Below are 20,911 nucleotides of genomic sequence, written 5' to 3' on the forward strand. Positions count from 1 at the left end.
CACAACTATTCTCTGACGCTACGGGATACTTTTATGTAATAATGAAACAAATTTCCTTGAAAGATCTCAACTTTAGTGTGTGTGTGTGTGTGTGTGTGTGTGTGTGTGTGTGTGTGTGTGTGTGTGTGTGTGTGTTAAAGAGGGAGAGAGATACTGTATTTAATAAATGTGATAATGCATTATGTTGTAAGATCGTCTATAGACACGACTAGCGAAAGCCTTGTGCCAATGTATTTACTAGTAATCGTGAATAGTAATGATTAATATAGGCCTAATAAATGTATTGAGCCCTTAGGATATTAAGTACATTTTAACATTTGTTTTCATTCTGTACTAAGATGTAGATCTGTCGTTGTTGTTTCTGCTTTTTGACATTGAGCTGCCCTTGACTATATGGTATCATACACGACTGTACGTTTGAAAAAGATCGACACCATAATGATGACAGAAAACACATGACTGTGTTGAGCTGAGCTGGAGAATATTGTTTGGTGCATGTCCTCACCTGTATATCATAGCTTGACTGCTTGTGGCCATATCGCCAGCAGCTCCACCCTCCACCCCTATTTCACAACTGTCATTTGGAATCTAAAGTTTGTGACAAATCATTAAGCTATACTTTAGCCTATGTTTTTCCTGTTCTTGTTTGCTAAATATCTAGGAGCCATGTGGATAAATAGGTCAATATTGCTGGTTTCTTTCGCATAGGAATTGTGTAAATATTAATTATATTATAGCATTTATTAATTTATTAATGATATTAATACATGTATTAATTATATTAATATCATTAACATTTTCAATATAAAATGGTAGATGGAATTCAATCAAACATATTTGGCCAAGGTGAGAATAGTCTACTTGTTACCCATGGCAGGCACAAAAAAAGAGTTGTGTGACCTAAGGCCCTTTTTAGACATTTTTGTTCAGGGGACATGAAGGTGCAGATCTCGATATAGACTAATCACTGCAGTCAAAGAAAACCAAGACATTTGAAATGCTATATATTCTGCATATAAATCTAGTCTATTTCTTGCATCGTTAAAAAAAAAACTATTATAGGCCTTTTCTTTTTTGTCAAAATATGTTGCCACTTACTGTAGTCATTGGGAGGATCAAAACCTTTTTTTCCTCCATCGTCAATACACAACTGGATATAGACATCTCGATACGTTATGAACACGGGTGACAAGATAAAAAAAAAACAGCTTTTTTCGTGGTGTAATGTTTGAAGTAATTCATCCTACAAGTGTTTTTCTTCGACATAATAGACCCCTTTTTTAATAGTTAAGAGATGCTGATGTTGATATTTTCAATAAAAACGAATATTGTCATTCTAAGTCAAATATATAAGACATATCCATGGGTTTATCTGGTGCTGCCACTGTTGATGCTGCTACTGGTATAGGCCTATGCATACAACTACTACAACCACTACTAATAATAATATTTAATATTTTATTATTATCATAATTGTATTGCTGCGTAGGCTATACATTTTTTTAAAAATCCACCATTGTGTTCAGAAGAAAATCCAAATAACACTTTAATATAGATTCTGTTCTTGTTGTCAACTACAACAATACACATTTACAAGCCATAAATAAGAATTACACAATTGATTGAAGAACTTCAGTCTCCCACAATGCATTAAAATCATTTAAAATTCCCGCTATTCAGATGCATTTTACAGTAGGCTAATCATCTTTTGGTCCATTCTCAAAGCAGACTTTTAAACAGATGTTTGACACATTATTATTAACATTCCTTTACAAAATAATTACTAAACCAACTTGACAACTAAATCAGTGGGAAACGTCAAAAATATATGGAATAGGCCTACATAATATGCACAAACTATAATTTTACAAATGTACAAATTGCTGAAAAAGGTCTGTTTGAGGTTTGGGGTCAACGTTTATGAGGAGTTCATAATAGGCCTGGAGTAGACGCCATGATAGTAAGATGCATCAGCGGGTATTGACGAGGAATCTAAGCCCGTTTTGCCCATTGAACCCATGGATAGCGCCCCGGCCATGGGGGAACCGTAGCCGGAATAGTGCATCACCTGCTCGTAAGTCTTTAGATCCATTTTGTGATGCTGTTGCTCAGAGGACATAAGGTTGTTGATGGAAAAGGGGTGGTTGAACGAGTAGTGATGCTCGGGTTTCAGGTGTGCTTCGTGTGCGAGGACCGAGTGATGCTGGGACATGAGGTGTCCATGTGCCTGGGAATGGGACACCGGTGAGGTAGCGTGCTCTGGACTCAGAGCCTGGGTCGACTTCATGTCTGACAGAGACCTTTTGTGGTCGTTGGGGGACAGGTTGGAATGGGGGGACTCGTTGCCATTGCAACTCTCCGAGCTGCTGTTGGAGCCGCCTTCTGATGTCTTCCGACCCGACTCCTTGCACATCTTCTTTTGGCCGGCACACTTAAACCGTTTCTGCCTCCTCAGATAGCAGCCGTTCTCGAACATGTTCCCCGAATCCGGGTGGAGGGTCCAAAACGAGCCCTTTCCAGGCTTATCTGGGGATCGAGGCACTTTGAGGAAACAATCATTGAAGGATAGAGAGTGGCGAATTGAGTTCTGCCAGCGTTGCTGGTTCTGTCGGTAGAACGGGAAAAGGTCCATGATCCACTGATAGATCTCAGCCAGCGTTAGCATCTTGCTGGGGGACTGTTGTATAGCCATAGTGATGAGGGAAATGTAAGAGTATGGGGGCTTGGCGTGAGTGTAGCTCCTCCGGTATGTCTTGGGATCCCTAGATCTGTTGATGCTGGACTGTCCATACATGGGGCTCATGGCGTTCATGTTGGCGTAGGAGGAGGTTAGGGAGTTCATGGACTGAGGCTGCGCGGTCATGGGGCTCATGTTGGGGCTGAGCGCAGCGCTCATGGCTGTCATGCCCGCGCCCATGCTGTTCATGGCTCCAGAGCCTGGTGACATGCCGGCCATGGAGGGGCTCATGGCTGTGTTCACGTATGACATGTTCATGGAGTTGGCTGCCATGTTGGCCGTGGTGCTCATGCCCGACATGCTCATGTAGGTGTTCATTGAGTTCATGCCCAGGCCTGTGTTCATGTTGCCAACCGAGGAGTAACACTAGAAAGCAAGACGGAAAACAAAGATTGTTAGCCTGTTATGTATTGAGATTTTAGGAAGTTTGGCACTACAGCCTATAGATGTGTAGTATACTTAATATAGCTATGCTACTAAAATAATAACAGTAGCCTACTATCAGCAATAATAATAACAATCAACAACAATACGATCATCATTAGGCCTATTATTTAAACGGTGTGATAATAAATTGGTGTGAAAGCAAGCAATCCCGCTGCAGTTTCGTGCTCTGTTGAAAGTCTACATTTGGTAAAGAACATTTCTTGACAGTAATATAATTTCACTCAATGATGTGACCAATTGTAATGTCTAGCCAACATCAAGCAAGTAAAAACGAAGAGTTGTCACCATGTCTTACCTCAGCTAAACATCTTAAAAATAGAAACTCGATCAACTTGTGTGTAAATTCTAGTGTGTAATAAGCATAGCTATATGTGGACGATATTAGGCTAAAGAACCTGCAACACAAATATTTGCTCCATGGGTAAAAATAATAATAATTCAACTGTGTATGATTTTGTAAAGATAAATGTAGACATATGCAATTACAATCTGAGTAAAACGTTTCCCCAACATGTCAAGAACATCTTTGTTAGGATAGTGCCGTGAGTTGAGATGGAGCAGGATTTGGAGGCGCCTCAAGTCAATATTTGATCACAAAGTTAATATTATCTCTGGGCTAATATTGAATTGTATAAAATGGGATCGGCTTTAGACGAAAACATATATTTCAGGTACCCACCTCGGGCTCTCCGTAGTAGGTGCTCCAGTCTGTGTGTTCGTGTCCTTCCATTTTAACTGCTCCAAGCATCATGGAAGTTCCGAATAGTTTTCAAACCGTTTCTCCGCAGAAGAAATGGCAAAACGCGCTCTAACAGACGGTGATTTGGGACCACGGGGTATTCGGGTCGATGGTAGCCTATGCTCTGTCAAGGACTGGCGCATGTGTGGTCTGTCTTTCAGCCAGCCGTGCCCAGGGGCGCTGAAAAGCGTCTGGTGATGACTGGAGTTGAAATGACGTTCAAAGCTGGTTGTAAACGCTATGATATAGGTCTGTGCGCCAGTCGAGCCTCCAATCCCTAGCCTACTTCTTCGCTTGCCCTATTTGAATAATCTCCTCACACCTAGGCGTGAGACTCATCGACTTGCCCCCTATTGTACACCTGTGCGAACTAAAAAGAACAGCCTCATGAAAAGATTCACTATAAACTAATCTTATTTAGGGGGGGGGGGGGGGGGGGGGGGTTAAGTGCTGCTTTAACGCTGCTTTTTCATCGTGCTCGTTATTTATCCTGTGATGTTATTTTTCAGACGTTGCTTGAAAAAGTAATTTAAAAGCATCGTAATTGTTTTTCCCATCAAGGCCTGAGGTCTTTATCAGTATTTGACGAGGAAATGTACTTGTTCACTAGTCTACTCCTTCTTATTGAAGTGTTATAACAAATTAACCGAATTAAAAATAGCTTTGGTGAGGCGATAGAGCAATTATGTAGTTTAAATGTATCACTTAGTCGATATCATTTGTAGCCTAAACTAAACATTCAGGGTATTCAACCAGTTTTACAGTAAGAACTCATTATTGGCCCCTGAAGAATAATATTGATATTTTAAACCCCTATTGCGCAAGCAATAATCCCACATGGGCCTAATATGTATAGCAAATATATATATATATATATATATATATATATATATATATATATAATAATAATATATTAATATATATATATATAGTTAAATAGTAATAAGTAAATAATAATATATTAATATATATATATATATATATATATATATATATTATATTATTATTTAACTAGGCCAAACCCGGACGACGCTGGGCCAATTGTGCGCTGACCTATGGGACCCCCAATCACCGCCGGTTGTGATACAGCCTGGATTCGCAACCAGTGCCTTAAACCACTGCGCCACTCGGGAACCTCCATATTGCCAGTTTATATTTATTTTAATTTAATAAGGTATTATTCACTTGGCTGCTTCTATTGCTATTAAATGTGTGGACTAAAATAGGCCAGATGAAGTATAGTCCGTGTACGCGCGTGAGGGTCAAGGTGTGGACTATTGATTGCTGAGGACACACGCGCTGCTGTTAGCTAGATACATTTAAACAAAGTAAAGTTTATTCAATGTGTTTGAGCACTGACGATTTAACGGATCACCTCAACGTAGGCCGTCATTGTAAAATAAGAACGTGTTCTTAACTGGTTTGCCTAGTTAAATACATTTTAAATAAAACAACATTTTAAAAAATTAAGGTAGGAAGGCTCAGGGAGAATGATTTAGGCTAGAATAAAATCATCCAGCCAATTATAATAATCAATATTATAATTGTCCATATTTTCTCCCTGTCCACATTTCCCCCCTACATATTTCATAAAACATAATAACGACAATGTTTTAAGGTTTCTCTATTATCAAATCAAACGAAAATTAATAGTTTTTTAATTAGGCTATTTCTATGGGTTTGTTTAAGAAGATTGAAGTTTCATAGCGCCCTCTCTTGGTTATATTTGTCCAACAATAATAGTTCGGCGCATTTGGTCATAAAACAACACCCTTTAACATCTATCTATACACTCACTAGACTATATACACACACACTCACACACACTACATAGACACTCCAACACAAAACCCACACACACATTCTCAGACACTACACATACATACATATACATACATACATACATACACATATATATATATGCAAACAGACACAACACAAACACATTCACACTCCTTTGCTACTGCTAATCTGTTCTTTATTTTACGCGTATTATTATTTTACATTTTAGTCATTTATCAAACGTTCGTATCCAGAGCGACTTGCAGTAGTGGCTGCATACGTTTTACCTACTTTTTTTTCGTACTTGTCCCTGGCGGGAATCAAACCAATTTGGGACATTTACATGAGCGAATGTGTGGAGGGGATATGCTGGTTTACAATTAATTACAGAATTAGCTAAATATCTTACATTATGTTGTCCAGTTGGTCATGTATAAAGCAAATTGTCATCCATAAAATGTGTTTCATAATGACTTTCCTTCAACATTCCTTTGTGACAGTCTGGCCAGTCACATTTGACCCTATTTATGTACAGACCTGAGAAGTTTGGAAACAGGTCAATGACGTTGGCGTTGCAAGTGCCATACTCTACCAACTGAGCCACACCGGACCTATTAGCTATCCTGATGCCTAGTCACTTTACCCTGACTTCATGTACATATCTACTTCAAATACCTCATACCTCTATTTCATTTTATTCCTCGTGTTACTATTATTATTTATATTATTATTTTTTAAACTCTCCATCGTTGAGAAGGGCTCGTAAGTAAGCATTTCATGGTAAAGTATACACCAGTTGATGTGACAAATACAATTTCATTTGATTTTTTTACTAACTCCCTGTCATGCAGCGAGTCATTGGCCCAAGCATTTGGGACATTAATAAAATATTTACTGTATCAAGGCGAGGACAGAGTGGTGCCAGCCACGTGCCGTTGGTTGGTTGAACGTCTATTTGACTGTACATAGACTAAGAACATAACTATCGGTAAAACCCATTATTAAAGGAGAGTAAACCGTGCCATGTTGACGAGGGGCCAACAGACAGTCTTCTTAACTTGGTAATTAGATCGTGCACCTCTTGCTATGTTTAAGGAAACATTTACTTTAATTTATTGAGAAGCATAACATAAGCCTCAATCTGCATGGTTTGGACATTAAAAAGTATTAATTCTGTAATTAATTGTTAAAAAGCATATCCCCGAAGCATGTACTCTCATGTAAAGGTCACAAATTGGTTTGTTTTATAAAAACAAAACTACAACATAACATTATAATTGCCATATAACAATGGATTTAGACCATTTCAACAAACTGAGACTTACACATCCATCAGTCCTTTGTCATGTTTGCTTGTATGGCGATGAGTGCAATAATAACTTGTCCAATAGGTGACAGAAAAGGATCCCACACTTTTTTCACAGTTCACAGAAGGGGTTGTGCTATAGTTCTTTAACGCTGGCATCGCAGTGCAATATCCCCTTACAAACTGGTTGGTATGGTCAGCTTAACATAAAGGCACATTATGCTTTGATTTTATGGAGATCTTGAATTCTATTCTCGGACAATTTGTCATTCATACCAGGTACTGGAAACTAAGGGGACAAGGCAGCTCTTGGGATACAATTATTTCTTGTCTGCCTCCATGAATGAAACATTGAATATGATTATGATACTACAGCACTTGAATTTATGTCTCTAGCCCACAGGTGCACAGCTCCAGGCTTCAAAGGCCACTTCCAAACACTGTGGCCCTAAAGAACCTGAGTTGAATCCTCTAGTTATTTCCAAACTAAAGATGTCCTTGAGGAACTATAAAGGGAAAACCTTAGTTTCCCCAGGGTTATTTTATCTCAACGGTCACAAACACAAAGTGACAGTCTGACACCTGTGCTATCACAACACACCTTCCATCACATAATCTTGTCACGCCATCCTGTTACATCACCCTATAACACCATCCTATTGCGGTCATCCTATTATGCCATCCTATTACATCATCCTATTATCTCACCCTATAACATCATCCTATTACATCACACTATAACATCATCCTATAACACCATCCTATTGCGGTCATCCTATTATGCCATCCTATTACATCATCCTATTATCTCACCCTATAACATTATCCTATTACATCACCCTATAACATCATCCTGTTACATCATCCTATTACATCATCCTATTATTTCACCCTATAACATCATCCTATTACATCATCCTATTATCTCACCCTATAACATCATCCTATTACGCCATCCTATTACATCATCCTATTATTTCACCCTATAACATCATCCTATTACATCATCCTATAACATCATCCTATTACGCCGTCTTATTATGCCATCCTATTACATCATCCTATTATGCTGTCCTATTATGCCATATCACAAAGCTTAGTTTGCTGGATCCCCTTCACCTCAGGGTCATCTATAAGTGCCTGAGAGAGGTATGGAAACAGAGCTGGGCTGGGGGATGAAAACTTAGCACTTTCTGCTCCGTGAGAAAGGCGGGACCATCTAACATTCTTTCAAACACCTAGGAGTTGTTGGCTGGAATGTGTTACTTTAAGTTTCACATTCAAAGTAGGATTTCTTTCCACTGTGCTGCATCAGTTTTCACTTTAGTTTCCACCTTTTGAGTTTTTATTGCATTACTTTCCTCTGAGGCACCTCCTCATACAAAACACTGGGGCCAATAGGTTAAGCTTGCGAATCATCAAAATAAAATGAATAAAGATCCTCTTTCTTCAGAAAGTGATGGAAAAATATTTGCTAGCAAGTGCCCATGGTGACAGTAAACATACCAGAGCAGGCCCTGGGTTTGGACTTACCATTATCTGCCACAGCTGCGACAACGCCTGTTGGCTGCAGGTTTGCGGCTTGCCGCAGTGTGTTTACCTGGAAATGAATCTGAAAAGCGACTAGACGGGGAAGGCATACAACCCGGCTAAATGAAGACAGGACAGCCATAGTGATGTGATTCAGAGGGAGGGGGCAGCAGTTATTACACGGACTCATCCCACTGGGTCCTGGGGCAAACACGGGCGTAAATGGACTAAGGATTTCCTCAAATACGTACCTTTTGATATTGAGAGGAATGCACTGAGGAATGCCACGCAATAGCCTATGTTTTATGTTTGCTGTATCTAGGGCCTGGTTATTTCATTTGTGATACTTTTCTCTTGTCATGTAAAAAGGAGGCCTAAGCTGAGTGATGCTCTGCATCGATCAAACAAGGTGACTGTCTAGTGTCTACTCAGTGGACCACAGGAGGAGATATCATGGGACCCAACATCTTGAGATGCAACAGTCAGATGCTCAAATTGTTAAGAGCAAAGGACTTTGAAAGACATAATACAACAAGAGGTACAGGGTCATGTGTGGAGCGTGCTTTGTGATGTTAGCTACTGAACCATTCTTATCTTTGTCCATGAGCCTCCATTTTTTGGTGAAATATTGTATGTACAATTGCTTTGACACAACAAACTTGCATATTGCTCCAGCATGTTATGTTAAACCATTTGAACTGATGTGTATTAGGGCAAAATATGTAATATTGCCTACATATGCTCTGCTAAACATGTGTATGCAACCAGTACAATTTGATTTGATTTATTCATTAGCAGAGTCAATACACATTTAATCACAGACAGAAGGCAATTAAACGTGAGGCCAAGTAGTGCTATGCTAATTAACCTGGTGTGATACCATGGGAAGAACTGTGTCTAATATCACTTCAACCAGCCCTGATAAACTGTCAGGTACTGTCATTCACATTCACCTGCTATGCTCTAAAATCACAGGCTGCAATCAGGGCTGATTGGAAATGAATCAATCAGTTACTAGTCCATCTAATGGTAAACATTATCAAGGAATTTCTCAAAAAGCTACCTTTGCACTTGTTTTGATGCATATACAGTGCCTTGCGAAAGTATTCGGCCCCCTTGAACTTTGCGACCTTTTGCCACATTTCAGGCTTCAAACATAAAGATATAAAACTGTATTTTTTTGTGAAGAATCAACAACAAGTGGGACACAATCATGAAGTGGTACGACATTTATTGGATATTTCAAACTTTTTTAACAAATCAAAAACTGAAAAATTGGGCGTGCAAAATTATTCAGCCCCCTTAAGTTAATACTTTGTAACGCCACCTTTTGCTGCGATTACAGCTGTAAGTCGCTTGGGGTATGTCTCTATCAGTTTTGCACATCGAGAGACTGACATTCCCTCAACAAACTCTCCCTCAACGTGTTCAAGACAAACGAGATGATCGTGGACTACAGGAAAAGGAGAGCCGAGCACGCCCCCATTCTCATCGACAGGGCTATGGTGGAATAGGTTGAGAGCTTCAAGATCATTGGTATCCACATCACCAACAAACTATCATGGTCCAAACACACCAAGACAGTCATGAAGAGGGCACAACACGCCTATTTCCCCTCAGGAGACTGAAAAGATTTGTCATTAGTCCTCAGCTCCTCAAAAAGTTAAGCAGCTGCTACTTTGTAGCGCCACCTTTTGCTGCGATTACAGCTGTAAGTCGCTTGGGGTATGTCTCTATCAGTTTTGCACATCGAGAGACTGAAATGTTTTCCCATTCCTCCTTGCAAAACAGCTCGAGCTCAGTGAGGTTGGATGGAGAGCATTTGTGAACAGCAGTTTTCAGTTCTTTCCACAGATTCTCGATTGGATTCAGGTCTGGACTTTGACTTGGCCATTCTAACACCTGGATATGTTTATTTTTGAACCATTCCATTTTAGATTTTGCTTTATGTTTTGTATCATTGTCTTGTTGGAAGACAAATCTCCGTCCCAGTCTCAGGTCTTTTGCAGACTCCATCAGGTTTTCTTCCAGAATGGTCCTGTATTTGGCTCCATCTATCTTCCCATCAATTTTAACCATCTTCCCTGTCCCTGCTGAAGAAAAGCAGGCCCAAACCATGATGCTGCCACCACCATGTTTGACAGTGTGGATGGTGTGTTCAGGGTGATGAGCTGTGTTGCTTTTACGCCAAACATAACGTTTTGCATTGTTGCCAAAAAGTTCAATTTTGGTTTCATCTGACCAGAGCACCTTCTTCCACATGTTTGGTGTGTCTCCCAGGTGGCTTGTGGCAAACTTTAAACGACACTTTTTATGGATATCTTTAAGAAATGGCTTTCTTCTTGCCACTCTTCCATAAAGGCCAGATTTGTGCAATATACGACTGATTGTTGTCCTATGGACAGTCTCCCACCTCAGCTGTAGATCTCTGCAGTTCATCCAGAGTGATCATGGGCCTCTTGGCTGCATCTCTGATCAGTCTTCTCCTTGTATGAGCTGAAAGTTTAGAGGGACGGCCAGGTCTTGGTAGATTTGCAGTGGTCTGATACTCCTTCCATTTCAATATTATCGCTTGCACAGTGCTCCTTGGGATGTTTAAAGCTTGGGAAATCTTTTTGTATCCAAATCCGGCTTTAAACTTCTTCACAACAGTATCTCGGACCTGCCTGGTGTGTTCCTTGTTCTTCATGATGCTCTCTGCGCTTTTAACGGACCTCTGAGACTATCACAGTGCAGGTGCATTTATACGGAGACTTGATTACACACAGGTGGATTGTATTTATCATCATTAGTCATTTAGGTCAACATTGGATCATTCAGAGATCCTCACTGAACTTGTGGAGAGAGTTTGCTGCACTAAAAGTAAAGGGGCTGAATAATTTTGCACGCCCAATTTTTCAGTTTTTGATTTGTTAAAAAAGTTTGAAATATCCAATAAATGTCGTTCCACTTCATGATTGTGTCCCACTTGTTGTTGATTCTTCACAAAAAAATACAGTTTTATATATTTATTTTTGAAGCCTGAAATGTGGCAAAAGGTCGCAAAGTTCAAGGGGGCCGAATACTTTCGCAAGGCACTGTATATGGAATAATTGACCAGCTATTCCTTGTTATCGTCAAATGCAAATTTCATAGCTTCATGTTGTGTTTTTTTTTAACACATTCTGTGTGTTATATTATTGAGCACATACAAGTACAGACATTGTGATAGTCTGAAACATAACAGCTTATTCCAATCATCCCCACGACTTCAGATCTCGAAATCCATTGAGCTGAATCTGAGAAACAAAAGGGACTTGTTTAGAAAACATTCACGTATCAGTTATTCATCTGCCTGTCGGGGGCATTTGGCCATTTCCTTTTCCATCAGTCCCATATCTGCAGCTGTCTTATCTGTATTCTAGGCTGATGGGGAATTTCAAGTTTGGTATTACCTCTGACACAGCCACGGATGACCTGAGCCTGCCGCCACAGACGCAAAGCCGAGCCTTTCATTCAACTTACTATGAAGCTCTCCACTAGATCACACTGGCTCAGAGGCAGAAATGCATTTCTACCATCACACCGGACTACCTCGGTTTATAAGTAACATCTGTGATTAAACACAATAGAGTGAAATTAAAAGCTGGTGTGTCCGTGGAGAGCTGATCTCTGTTCAGTCGTCCAGCACCCTTATCTTCCGGTAGCCATCCATATGTAGATGTGTCATTTGTAGTGTTAACTGAGGAACATAGCGGGGGCAGTTTGGGTAATGAAGAAGGCTCAAACAGATCTGCCTACGTGTCACTCCAGGATCTTGGCGGTAAAGCTTCCCTGCCTGCCCAACAACATAAGTCCCCAATCTGTGTTAGTTTACCCGTGAACATTCTTGGCAGAGTCTTAGTGAGACTGTAAATTTGGCATTTTACCGTCCCTGACAGCTAACAGGCCATTGGCAAAGGAGGTCCAATGACACAGTCACTCAACAGATTTGCACCTCATCAGCCTCCTGCAGCTTCGGACAAATATGGCCCTGCCTCACATAAAACACAATGGAGCAGCCACCGCTAAACAGCCGCTCAGCAGGGGAGCCCCCAACAAAACTTCCTGCTCTGCCTTTTCTCCAGGCTACAGCTGCACCAGGGGCCCTTCCCCACCCCAACCGGCAAGATGTGGGTATTTCAGGTGAGCAAATATTGCCACTTGCCTAAGAGTTCAATGGCCATCCCATTCTGGGGTGCGTATTGTGCCTGCTTGCAGGAGTGTACATATGGCCCCACGCAGCAGCCCTGCCAGTGTCAAGTTATGTGAAACCTTCAGCCACAGCTGGGCTCAACAAATCTGCATTCACCAGCATTGAGGAAATCATTCATTATCAAATCAAATCAAATTGTATTAGTCACATGCGCCAAATAAAACAGGTGAAATGCTTACTTACGAGCCCACAACCAACAATGCAGTTTCAAAAGTCATCGCAAAAATATAATGGACAATAAACTTCTGTCACCCTCCACAGTCACTGTAGTATATCAAGAAGTAAACCTGGACATTTTGCATTCTTCTGACTCCAGTGGTCAGAGATTGCTTCTGGCATCGCATAGCAAAAACCTGACTTTAGTGACAAAACCCTTGTTATTATCCTAATTCATTATTTATTCTCTAACATACATGCTACTTTATTTGCCTTTATTGAAAATGGGCACATATGCTACTCCCATGACTCTCGTCATTAGGCTGTGTTGCGGATAGGTAAACAGGCAGGGGAATTTAAAGTTGATCTTGTCAGCCACTCGCCATTTTTAAAACACCTTTGTCCCTAATACACATACACAAAGGTGTAAATGCCCCCAGTCGTTGCTTTCAATTCTCACCTGGGCCTTAATGTGAATAAAAAGATAGGGAAAATAAATAATGTCGGCTGTGAGATTGCATTAGAGATTTGAGACATGGACATTACCTGCTCCTGTTTGTCCTCCAGGAAGGACAGCAGAAACAAAGACATAGGGAATGTTAAAAGAATACAGAATTAAACCTTTGGAGTAAACATTGTAGCGAAGTCGGTTTATTTGTCGGTTTGATTCAGTGTGTCACATCATTTTGGTTTCCCAGGCTACCTGGTAAGAGTGCTTTGGTATATTGTGGATGGTTTATAATAGACTCTATATGCTAAAAAAAAATTCTTCACACTATGTCATTCTTGGACTGGCTAATCAAATGATGTGTGGCAGGATGGAAGGATGATGAGTGAGTGCTACAGCACAATCTATCTTGAGATGAAGATTTCTTAATACGAGCGGAATGCTGTATAATCTTAAAGACATTTATGATTAGCTTACATAAAGACTAGGTCTATAACTACGTGTATTGGGTCTGCTGGTGCGCTATAATATAGAGGGAGGCTGTATCACCCAGACATAACAACAAAAAAAAACAGGCCTGGCCAGGCCTGACCTGAGAGGGATCCTATGCCATCACACTGAAATGGAACCAGCCCACCACAGTGCAAACAAGATTTCTCCCCAATCCCAGACGAATCTTGTCTGTGAAAGGGTTTGCTCTTGTGTTGTTTGTTTGCTTATTTGGTCTATACCCATGGACACCCTGAATGGAGAAAGAAGGGGCACGAGCCATCACTAGACCTCCACAGGAGGTGACGAGAAGTACAGTGATTGTATTGAGCAAAGCTGCTCTCAAATCCAAGCAGACATGAGTACCCCACCAAGACAGACTCCCGTCTCTATGAGCCTTTGTTACATGAAAAAATGAATGGTTTTTCCCTCCACATACTATACTTGTGTGTAAATGTGTAGACACAGAAAGAGGGTGAATTGTGTTATCTGCTGTGTGGGAAAAATATGCATTTCTCATCTAAAGTATCATGAAACATAAGGACATCATTCATCACATTGTGTGCAATGTAAGCTGTCTCACAGAGGATTATGTATTTTCCTTTCGCTAAAGACAAAATATTTGGTATGTTCAAAATCAAATCAAATGTTATTTGTCACATGTGCCGAATACAAGGTATTGTCATGTGTGCTCCCTCTCCAGCCTCTAGGTCACCAGGCTGCTCGTTATGGCGCACCCCTGTCACAATCGTTACGCGCGCCTGCGCGTCATCAGACTCACCTAGACTCCATCATCTCCTTGATTACCTTCCCTATATATGTCACTCCCTTTGGTTCCTTCCCCAGGCGTTATTGTTTCTGTTTCATGTCTGTGTGCTGTTAGTTTTTCTTGTTTTGTATTATGTTCCATTAATTTTATTAAAACACTCACTCCCTGAACTTGCAGGATCTTACAGTGAAATGCTTACTTACAAGCCCTTAACCAACAATGCAGTTAAGAAAAACAAGTGTTAAGAAAGTATTTACTAAAATAAACTGGAGTAAAAAAAAAGAAAATAGAAAAAGTGGAAATTATTAAATAGCAACAATCAAATAAAAGGAACAAGGCTACATACAGGGGGTACCAGTACAGAGTCAATGTGCAGGGGCACAGGTTAGTCGAGGTAATTGAAGTAATACGTACATGTACAGTGCCTTGCGAAAGTATTCGGCCCCCTTGAACTTTGCGACCTTTTGCCACATTTCAGGCTTCAAACATAAAGATATAAAACTGTATTTTTTTGTGAAGAATCAACAACAAGTGGGACACAATCATGAAGTGGAACGACATTTATTGGATATTTCAAACTTTTTTAACAAATCAAAAACTGAAAAATTGGGCGTGCTAAATTATTCAGCCCCTTTACTTTCAGTGCAGCAAACTCTCTCCACAAGTTCAGTGAGGATCTCTGAATGATCCAATGTTGACCTAAATGACTAATGATGATAAATACAATCCACCTGTGTGTAATCAAGTCTCCGTATAAATGCACCTGCACTGTGATAGTCTCAGAGGTCCGTTAAAAGCGCAGAGAGCATCATGAAGAACAAGGAACACACCAGGCAGGTCCGAGATACTGTTGTGAAGAAGTTTTATGCCGGATTTGGATACAAAAAGATTTCCCAAGCTTTAAACATCCCAAGGAGCACTGTGCAAGCGATAATATTGAAATGGAAGGAGTATCAGACCACTGCAAATCTACCAAGACCTGGCCGCCCCTCTAAACTTTCAGCTCATACAAGGAGAAGACTGATCAGAGATGCAGCCAAGAGGCCCATGATCACTTTGGATGAACTGCAGAGATCTACAGCTGAGGTGGGAGACTCTGTCCATAGGACAACAATCGTATATCGTCGTATATTGCACAAATCTGGCCTTTATGGAAGAGTGGCAAGAAGAAAGCCATTTCTTAAAGATATCCATAAAAAGTGTTGTTTAAAGTTTGCCACAAGCCACCTGGGAGACACACCAAACATGTGGAAGAAGGTGCTCTGGTCAGATGAAACCAAAATTGAACTTTTTGGCAACAATGCAAAACGTTATGTTTGGCGTAAAAGCAACACAGCTCATCACCCTGAACACACCATCCACACTGTCAAACATGGTGGTGGCAGCATCATGGTTTGGGCCTGCTTTTCTTCAGCAGGAACAGGGAAGATGGTTAAAATTGATGGGAAGATGGATGGAGCCAAATACAGGACCATTCTGGAAGAAAACCTGATGGAGTCTGCAAAAGACCTGAGACTGGGACGGAGATTTGTCTTCCAACAAGACAATGATACAAAACATAAAGCAAAATCTACAATGGAATGGTTCAAAAATAAACATATCCAGGTGTTAGAATGGCCAAGTCAAAGTCCAGACCTGAATCCAATCGAGAATCTGTGGAAAGAACTGAAAACTGCTGTTCACAAATGCTCTCCATCCAACCTCACTGAGCTCGAGCTGTTTTGCAAGGAGGAATGGGAAAACATTTCAGTCTCTCGATGTGCAAAACTGATAGAGACATACCCCAAGCGACTTACAGCTGTAATCGCAGCAAAAGGTGGCGCTACAAAGTAGCAGCTGCTTAACTTTTTGAGGAGCTGAGGACTAATGACAAATCTTTTCAGTCTCCTGAGGGGAAATAGGCGTGTTGTGCCCTCTTCATGACTGTCTTGGTGTGTTTGGACCATGATAGTTTGTTGGTGATGTGGATACCAATGATCTTGAAGCTCTCAACCTATTCCACCATAGCCCTGTCGATGAGAATGGGGGCGTGCTCGGCTCTCCTTTTCCTGTAGTCCACGATCATCTCGTTTGTCTTGAACACTTTGAGGGAGAGTTTGTAACTGCCAGGTCTCTGACCTCCTCCCTATAGGCTGTTGTAGGTGATCAGGCCTACCACCACTGTTGTGTCGTTGGCAAACTTAATGATGGTGTTGGAGTCGTGCTTGGCCATGCAGTCATGGGTGAACAGGAAATACAGGAGGGGACTGAGCACGCAACCCTGAGGGGCCCCAGTGTTGAGGATCAGTGTGACAGATGTGTTGTTACCTACCCTTACCACCTGGGGTGACCCATCAGGAAGTCCGGGATCCATTTGAAAAGCGAGGTGTTTAGTCCCAGGGTCCTTAGATTAGTGACGAGCTTTGGGGGCAGTATGGTGTTGAACGCTGAGCTGTAGTCAATGAATAGCATTCTCATGAAGGTGTTCCTTTTGTCCAGGTGGGAAAGGGCAGTGTGGAGTGCAATAGAGATTGTGTCATCTGTGGATCTGTTGGGGCAGTATGCAAATTGGGATGGGTCTGGGGTTTCTGGGATGATGGTGTTGATGTGAGCCTTGGCCAGCCTTTCAAAGCACTTCATGGCTACAGATGTGAGTGCTACGGGTCGGTAGTCATTTAAGCAGGTTACCTTGGTGTTCTTGGGCACAGGTTTGGTCAGGGACAGGTCAGGGACAGGTTGAAAATGTCAGTGAAGACACTTGCCAGTTGGTCAGCGCATGCTTGGAGTACATGTCCTTGTAATCTGTCTGGCCCTGCGGCCTTGTGAATGTTGACCTGTTTAAAGGTCTTACTCACTCAGATACGGAGCGTGTGGTCACACAGTCGTTCGGAACAGCTGGTGCTTTCATGGATGCTTCAGTGTTGCTTGCCTCGAAGCACTCATGGAAGTCTTTTAGCTCGTCTGGTAGGCTCGTGTCACTGGGCAGCTCGCGGCTGTGCTTCCCTTTTTAGTGCGTAATAGTTTGCAAGCCCTGCCACATCAGACGAGCGTCAGAGCCGGTGTAGTAGGATTCAATCTTAGTCCTGTATTGACGCTTGCCTGTTTTATGGAGGGCATAGCAGGATTACTTATAAGCGTCTGGGTTAGAGTCCTGCTCCTTGAAAGCGGCAGCTCTACACTTTAGCTCAGTGCGCATGTTGCTTGTAATCCATGGCTTCTGGTTGGGGTATGTGCGTACGGTCACTGTGGGGATGACATCATTGATGCAGTGATTGATGAAGCCAGTGACTGATGTGGTGTACTCCTCAATGCCATCTGAAAAATCCCGGAACATATTCCAGTCTGTGCTAGCAAAACAGTCCTGTAGCTTAGCATCTGCGTCATCTGACCACTTCCGTATTGAGCGAGTCACTGGTACTTGCTGCTTTAGTTTTTGCTTGTAAGCAGGAATCAGGAGGATAGAGTTATGGTCATATTTATCAAATGGAGGGCAAGGGAGAGCTTTGTTCGCGTCTCTGTGTGTGGAGTAAAGGTGGTCTCAAGTTATTTTGCACAAGTGACATGCTGGTAGAAATTAGTTAAAAAGCATTTAGGTTTCCCTGCATTAAAGTCCCCTGCCACTCGGAGCACTACCTTTGGATGAGAATTTTCTTGTTTGCTTATGGCCTTATACAGCTCGTTGAGTGCGGTCTTAGTGCCAGCATCAGTTTGTGGTGGTAAATAGACAGATACAGTTAAAGTCAGAAGTTTACATACACCTTAGCCAAATACATTTAAACTCAGTTTCACAATTCCTGACATTTAATCCTAGTAAAAAGTCCATGTCTTAGGTCAGTTAGGATCACCACTTTATTTTAAGAATGAGAAATGTCAGAATAATAGTAGAGAGAATGATTTCTTTCAGCTTTTATTTCTTTCATCACATTCCCAGTGGGTCAGAAGTTAACATACATTCAATTAGTATTTTGTAGCATTGCCTTTAAATTGTTTAATTGTTTAAATTGTCAAACATTTTGGGTAGCCTTCCACAAGCTTCCCTGAATTTTGGCCCATTCCTCCTGACAGAGCTGGTGTAACTCAGTCAGGTTTGTAGCCCTCCTTGCTCGCACACACTTTTTCAGTTCTGCCCAAAAATGTTCTATAGGATTGAGGTCAGGGCTTTGTGATGGCCAATACCTTGACTTTGTTGTCCTTAAGCCATTTTGCCAACAGAACACGTCTCCTTCCTGAGCGGTATGATGGCTAAGTGGTCCCATGGTGTTTATACTTGCGTACTATTGTTTGTATAGATGAACGTGGTACATTCTGGCATTTGGAAATTGCTCCCAAGGATGAACCAGACTTGTGGAGGTCTACAATTTTCTTTCTGAGGTCTTGGCTGATTTCTTTTGATTTTCCCATGATGTCAAGCAAGAGGCACTGAGTTTGAAGGTAGGCCTTGAAATACATCCACAGGTACACCTCCAATTGACTCAAATTATGTAAATTAGCCTATCAGAAGATTCTAAAGCCATGACATAATTTTCTGGAATTTTCCAAGCTGTTTAAAGGCAGTCAACTTAGTGTATGTAAACTTCTGACCCACTGGAATTGTGAGAGTGAATTATAAGTGAAATAATCTGTCTGAAAACAATTGTTGGAAAAATGACTTGTGTCATGCACAAAGTAGATGTCCTAACTGACTTGCCAAAACTATAGTTTGTTAACAAGATATTTGTGGAGTGGTTGAAAAACAAGTTTTAATGACTCCAACCTAAGTGTATGTCAACTTCCGACTTCAACTGTATATTATCCATGTCGTTGTTCAGCCAGAACTCAGTGAAACATAAGATATCACAGTTTTTAATGTCCCGCTGGTAGAATAGTGTTGATCGAAGCTCATCCAGTTTATTATCCAATGATTGCACGTTGGCTAAAAGGATGGATGATAGAGGCGGGTTACACACTTGTCGTCGGATTCTTATAAGGCACCCAGACCTACGTCCCCTATATCTCTGTGTCTTCTTCATGTGAAGGACATGAGATTTTGGCCTTATCCGGTGTCTGAAGGAAATACTTTGTGTCCGACTCGTTAAAGAAAAAATCTTTGTCCAGTACGAAGATTTTATTTTTTATTTATCTATTTTTTACTTAACACTTGTTTTTTTCTTAAAACTGCATTGTTGGTTAAGGGCTTGTAAGTAAGCATTTCACTGTAATACCTGTTGTATTTGGCAGGTACCCTAGTTGTTAGAGTGTTGGACAATAACCGAAAGGTTGCTGGATTAAATCCCGGAGCTGACAAGGTACAAATATGTCGTTCTGCCCCTGAACAAGGCAGTTAACACACTGTTCCCTGATAGGCCATCATTGTAAATAAGAATTTGTTCTTAACTGACTTGCCTGGTTAAATAAAGGTTAAATAAAAAAAATACAACATTTAAAAAATTCTGCGCATGTGACAAATAAAATGGGATTTTATTTGAACATGAAAAACTGCAGCCATCTGTTACGGCGCCATTGAACCATGTTAAAGACATGATATGGGAGATCCACCACCTCCGTTTGAGAGACATCACAATCATTGTTGAACTGATATATGTTACATGCAGCATTTTGCGAGAGAAATACATTTTAAGGATAGTTTCACCGGAGCTACAGGTCCCTGACCTGACTTTCCTCTAATGTAAAGCAACACCAGGTGGCAAGGCAATGAGAGGGTTCAATTATGTTGTTCTGCATGTGTCCCGAGGGGGGAGCCATTACACTTTATAAAAGAGCCGTAGAAATGATCACTTGGGGACTACATCTGGAGTTGATTACCTATATTTATATAATATATACGTACCAACCTGCTTGATCTGGGCTCTCTGAAATATTTTGAATCGTTTTGATGCACTGTCAAGCCTTCGGCCTACATCATAAGTAATGGAATGGTAGTAAACCTTGGCTGGAGACCAGAGGCTAAGGCCAACTGGTATAAATACAATGCCATTGTATGGAACACTCCTGCCATGGCTACTTCATTTTGGTAAGAAATCACTTACACTATTTCTCTGTAGTACAGCGGGATATCGAGAACATTCCATTTTCTTCCCCGCCAAATAGTCCCAGGATTGATAGCGTTTCAACCAAACAGATATTGGTCGCGTTGCTGACGCCTGGTAGATTTTACAACACGTGGATATGTATTTTACAGTTGTGCAAAGTAGAAATACTTCGTTACTGTACTTAAGTCGTTTTTTTTGGGTATCAGTAATTTACTTTACTATTCATATTTCTGTCGATTTTTACTTCACTACATAAAAAATGAAAA

The 20,911-nt window shown here is 41.0% G+C and overlaps 1 protein-coding gene across 2 annotated transcripts; it reads right to left on the reverse strand.

Annotated features, from left to right (window-relative positions):
* Positions 1–1,521: 1,521 nt before the first annotated feature.
* Positions 1,522–20,848, reverse strand: LOC110498035 (hepatocyte nuclear factor 3-beta). Of its 2 annotated transcripts, none has more exons than XM_021574578.3 (2): positions 20,643–20,848; positions 1,522–3,103 (listed from the first exon to the last, which is right to left on the reverse strand). In XM_021574578.3, the coding sequence occupies exons 1-2, from the start codon at positions 20,682–20,684 to the stop codon at positions 1,919–1,921; spliced, it is 1,227 nt and encodes a 408-aa protein (XP_021430253.1). In that variant the 5' UTR covers positions 20,685–20,848; the 3' UTR covers positions 1,522–1,918. The 2 variants fall into 2 exon arrangements, with proteins under 2 accessions (XP_021430253.1, XP_021430252.1); XM_021574577.3 differs by lacking the exon at positions 20,643–20,848 and adding an exon at positions 3,864–4,295.
* Positions 20,849–20,911: the final 63 nt, after the last annotated feature.

This window comes from Oncorhynchus mykiss, chromosome 19 (assembly GCF_057628025.1).
Source record: "Oncorhynchus mykiss isolate SJ-2025 chromosome 19, ASM5762802v1, whole genome shotgun sequence".
NCBI classification, from domain to species: Eukaryota; Metazoa; Chordata; class Actinopteri; order Salmoniformes; family Salmonidae; genus Oncorhynchus; species Oncorhynchus mykiss.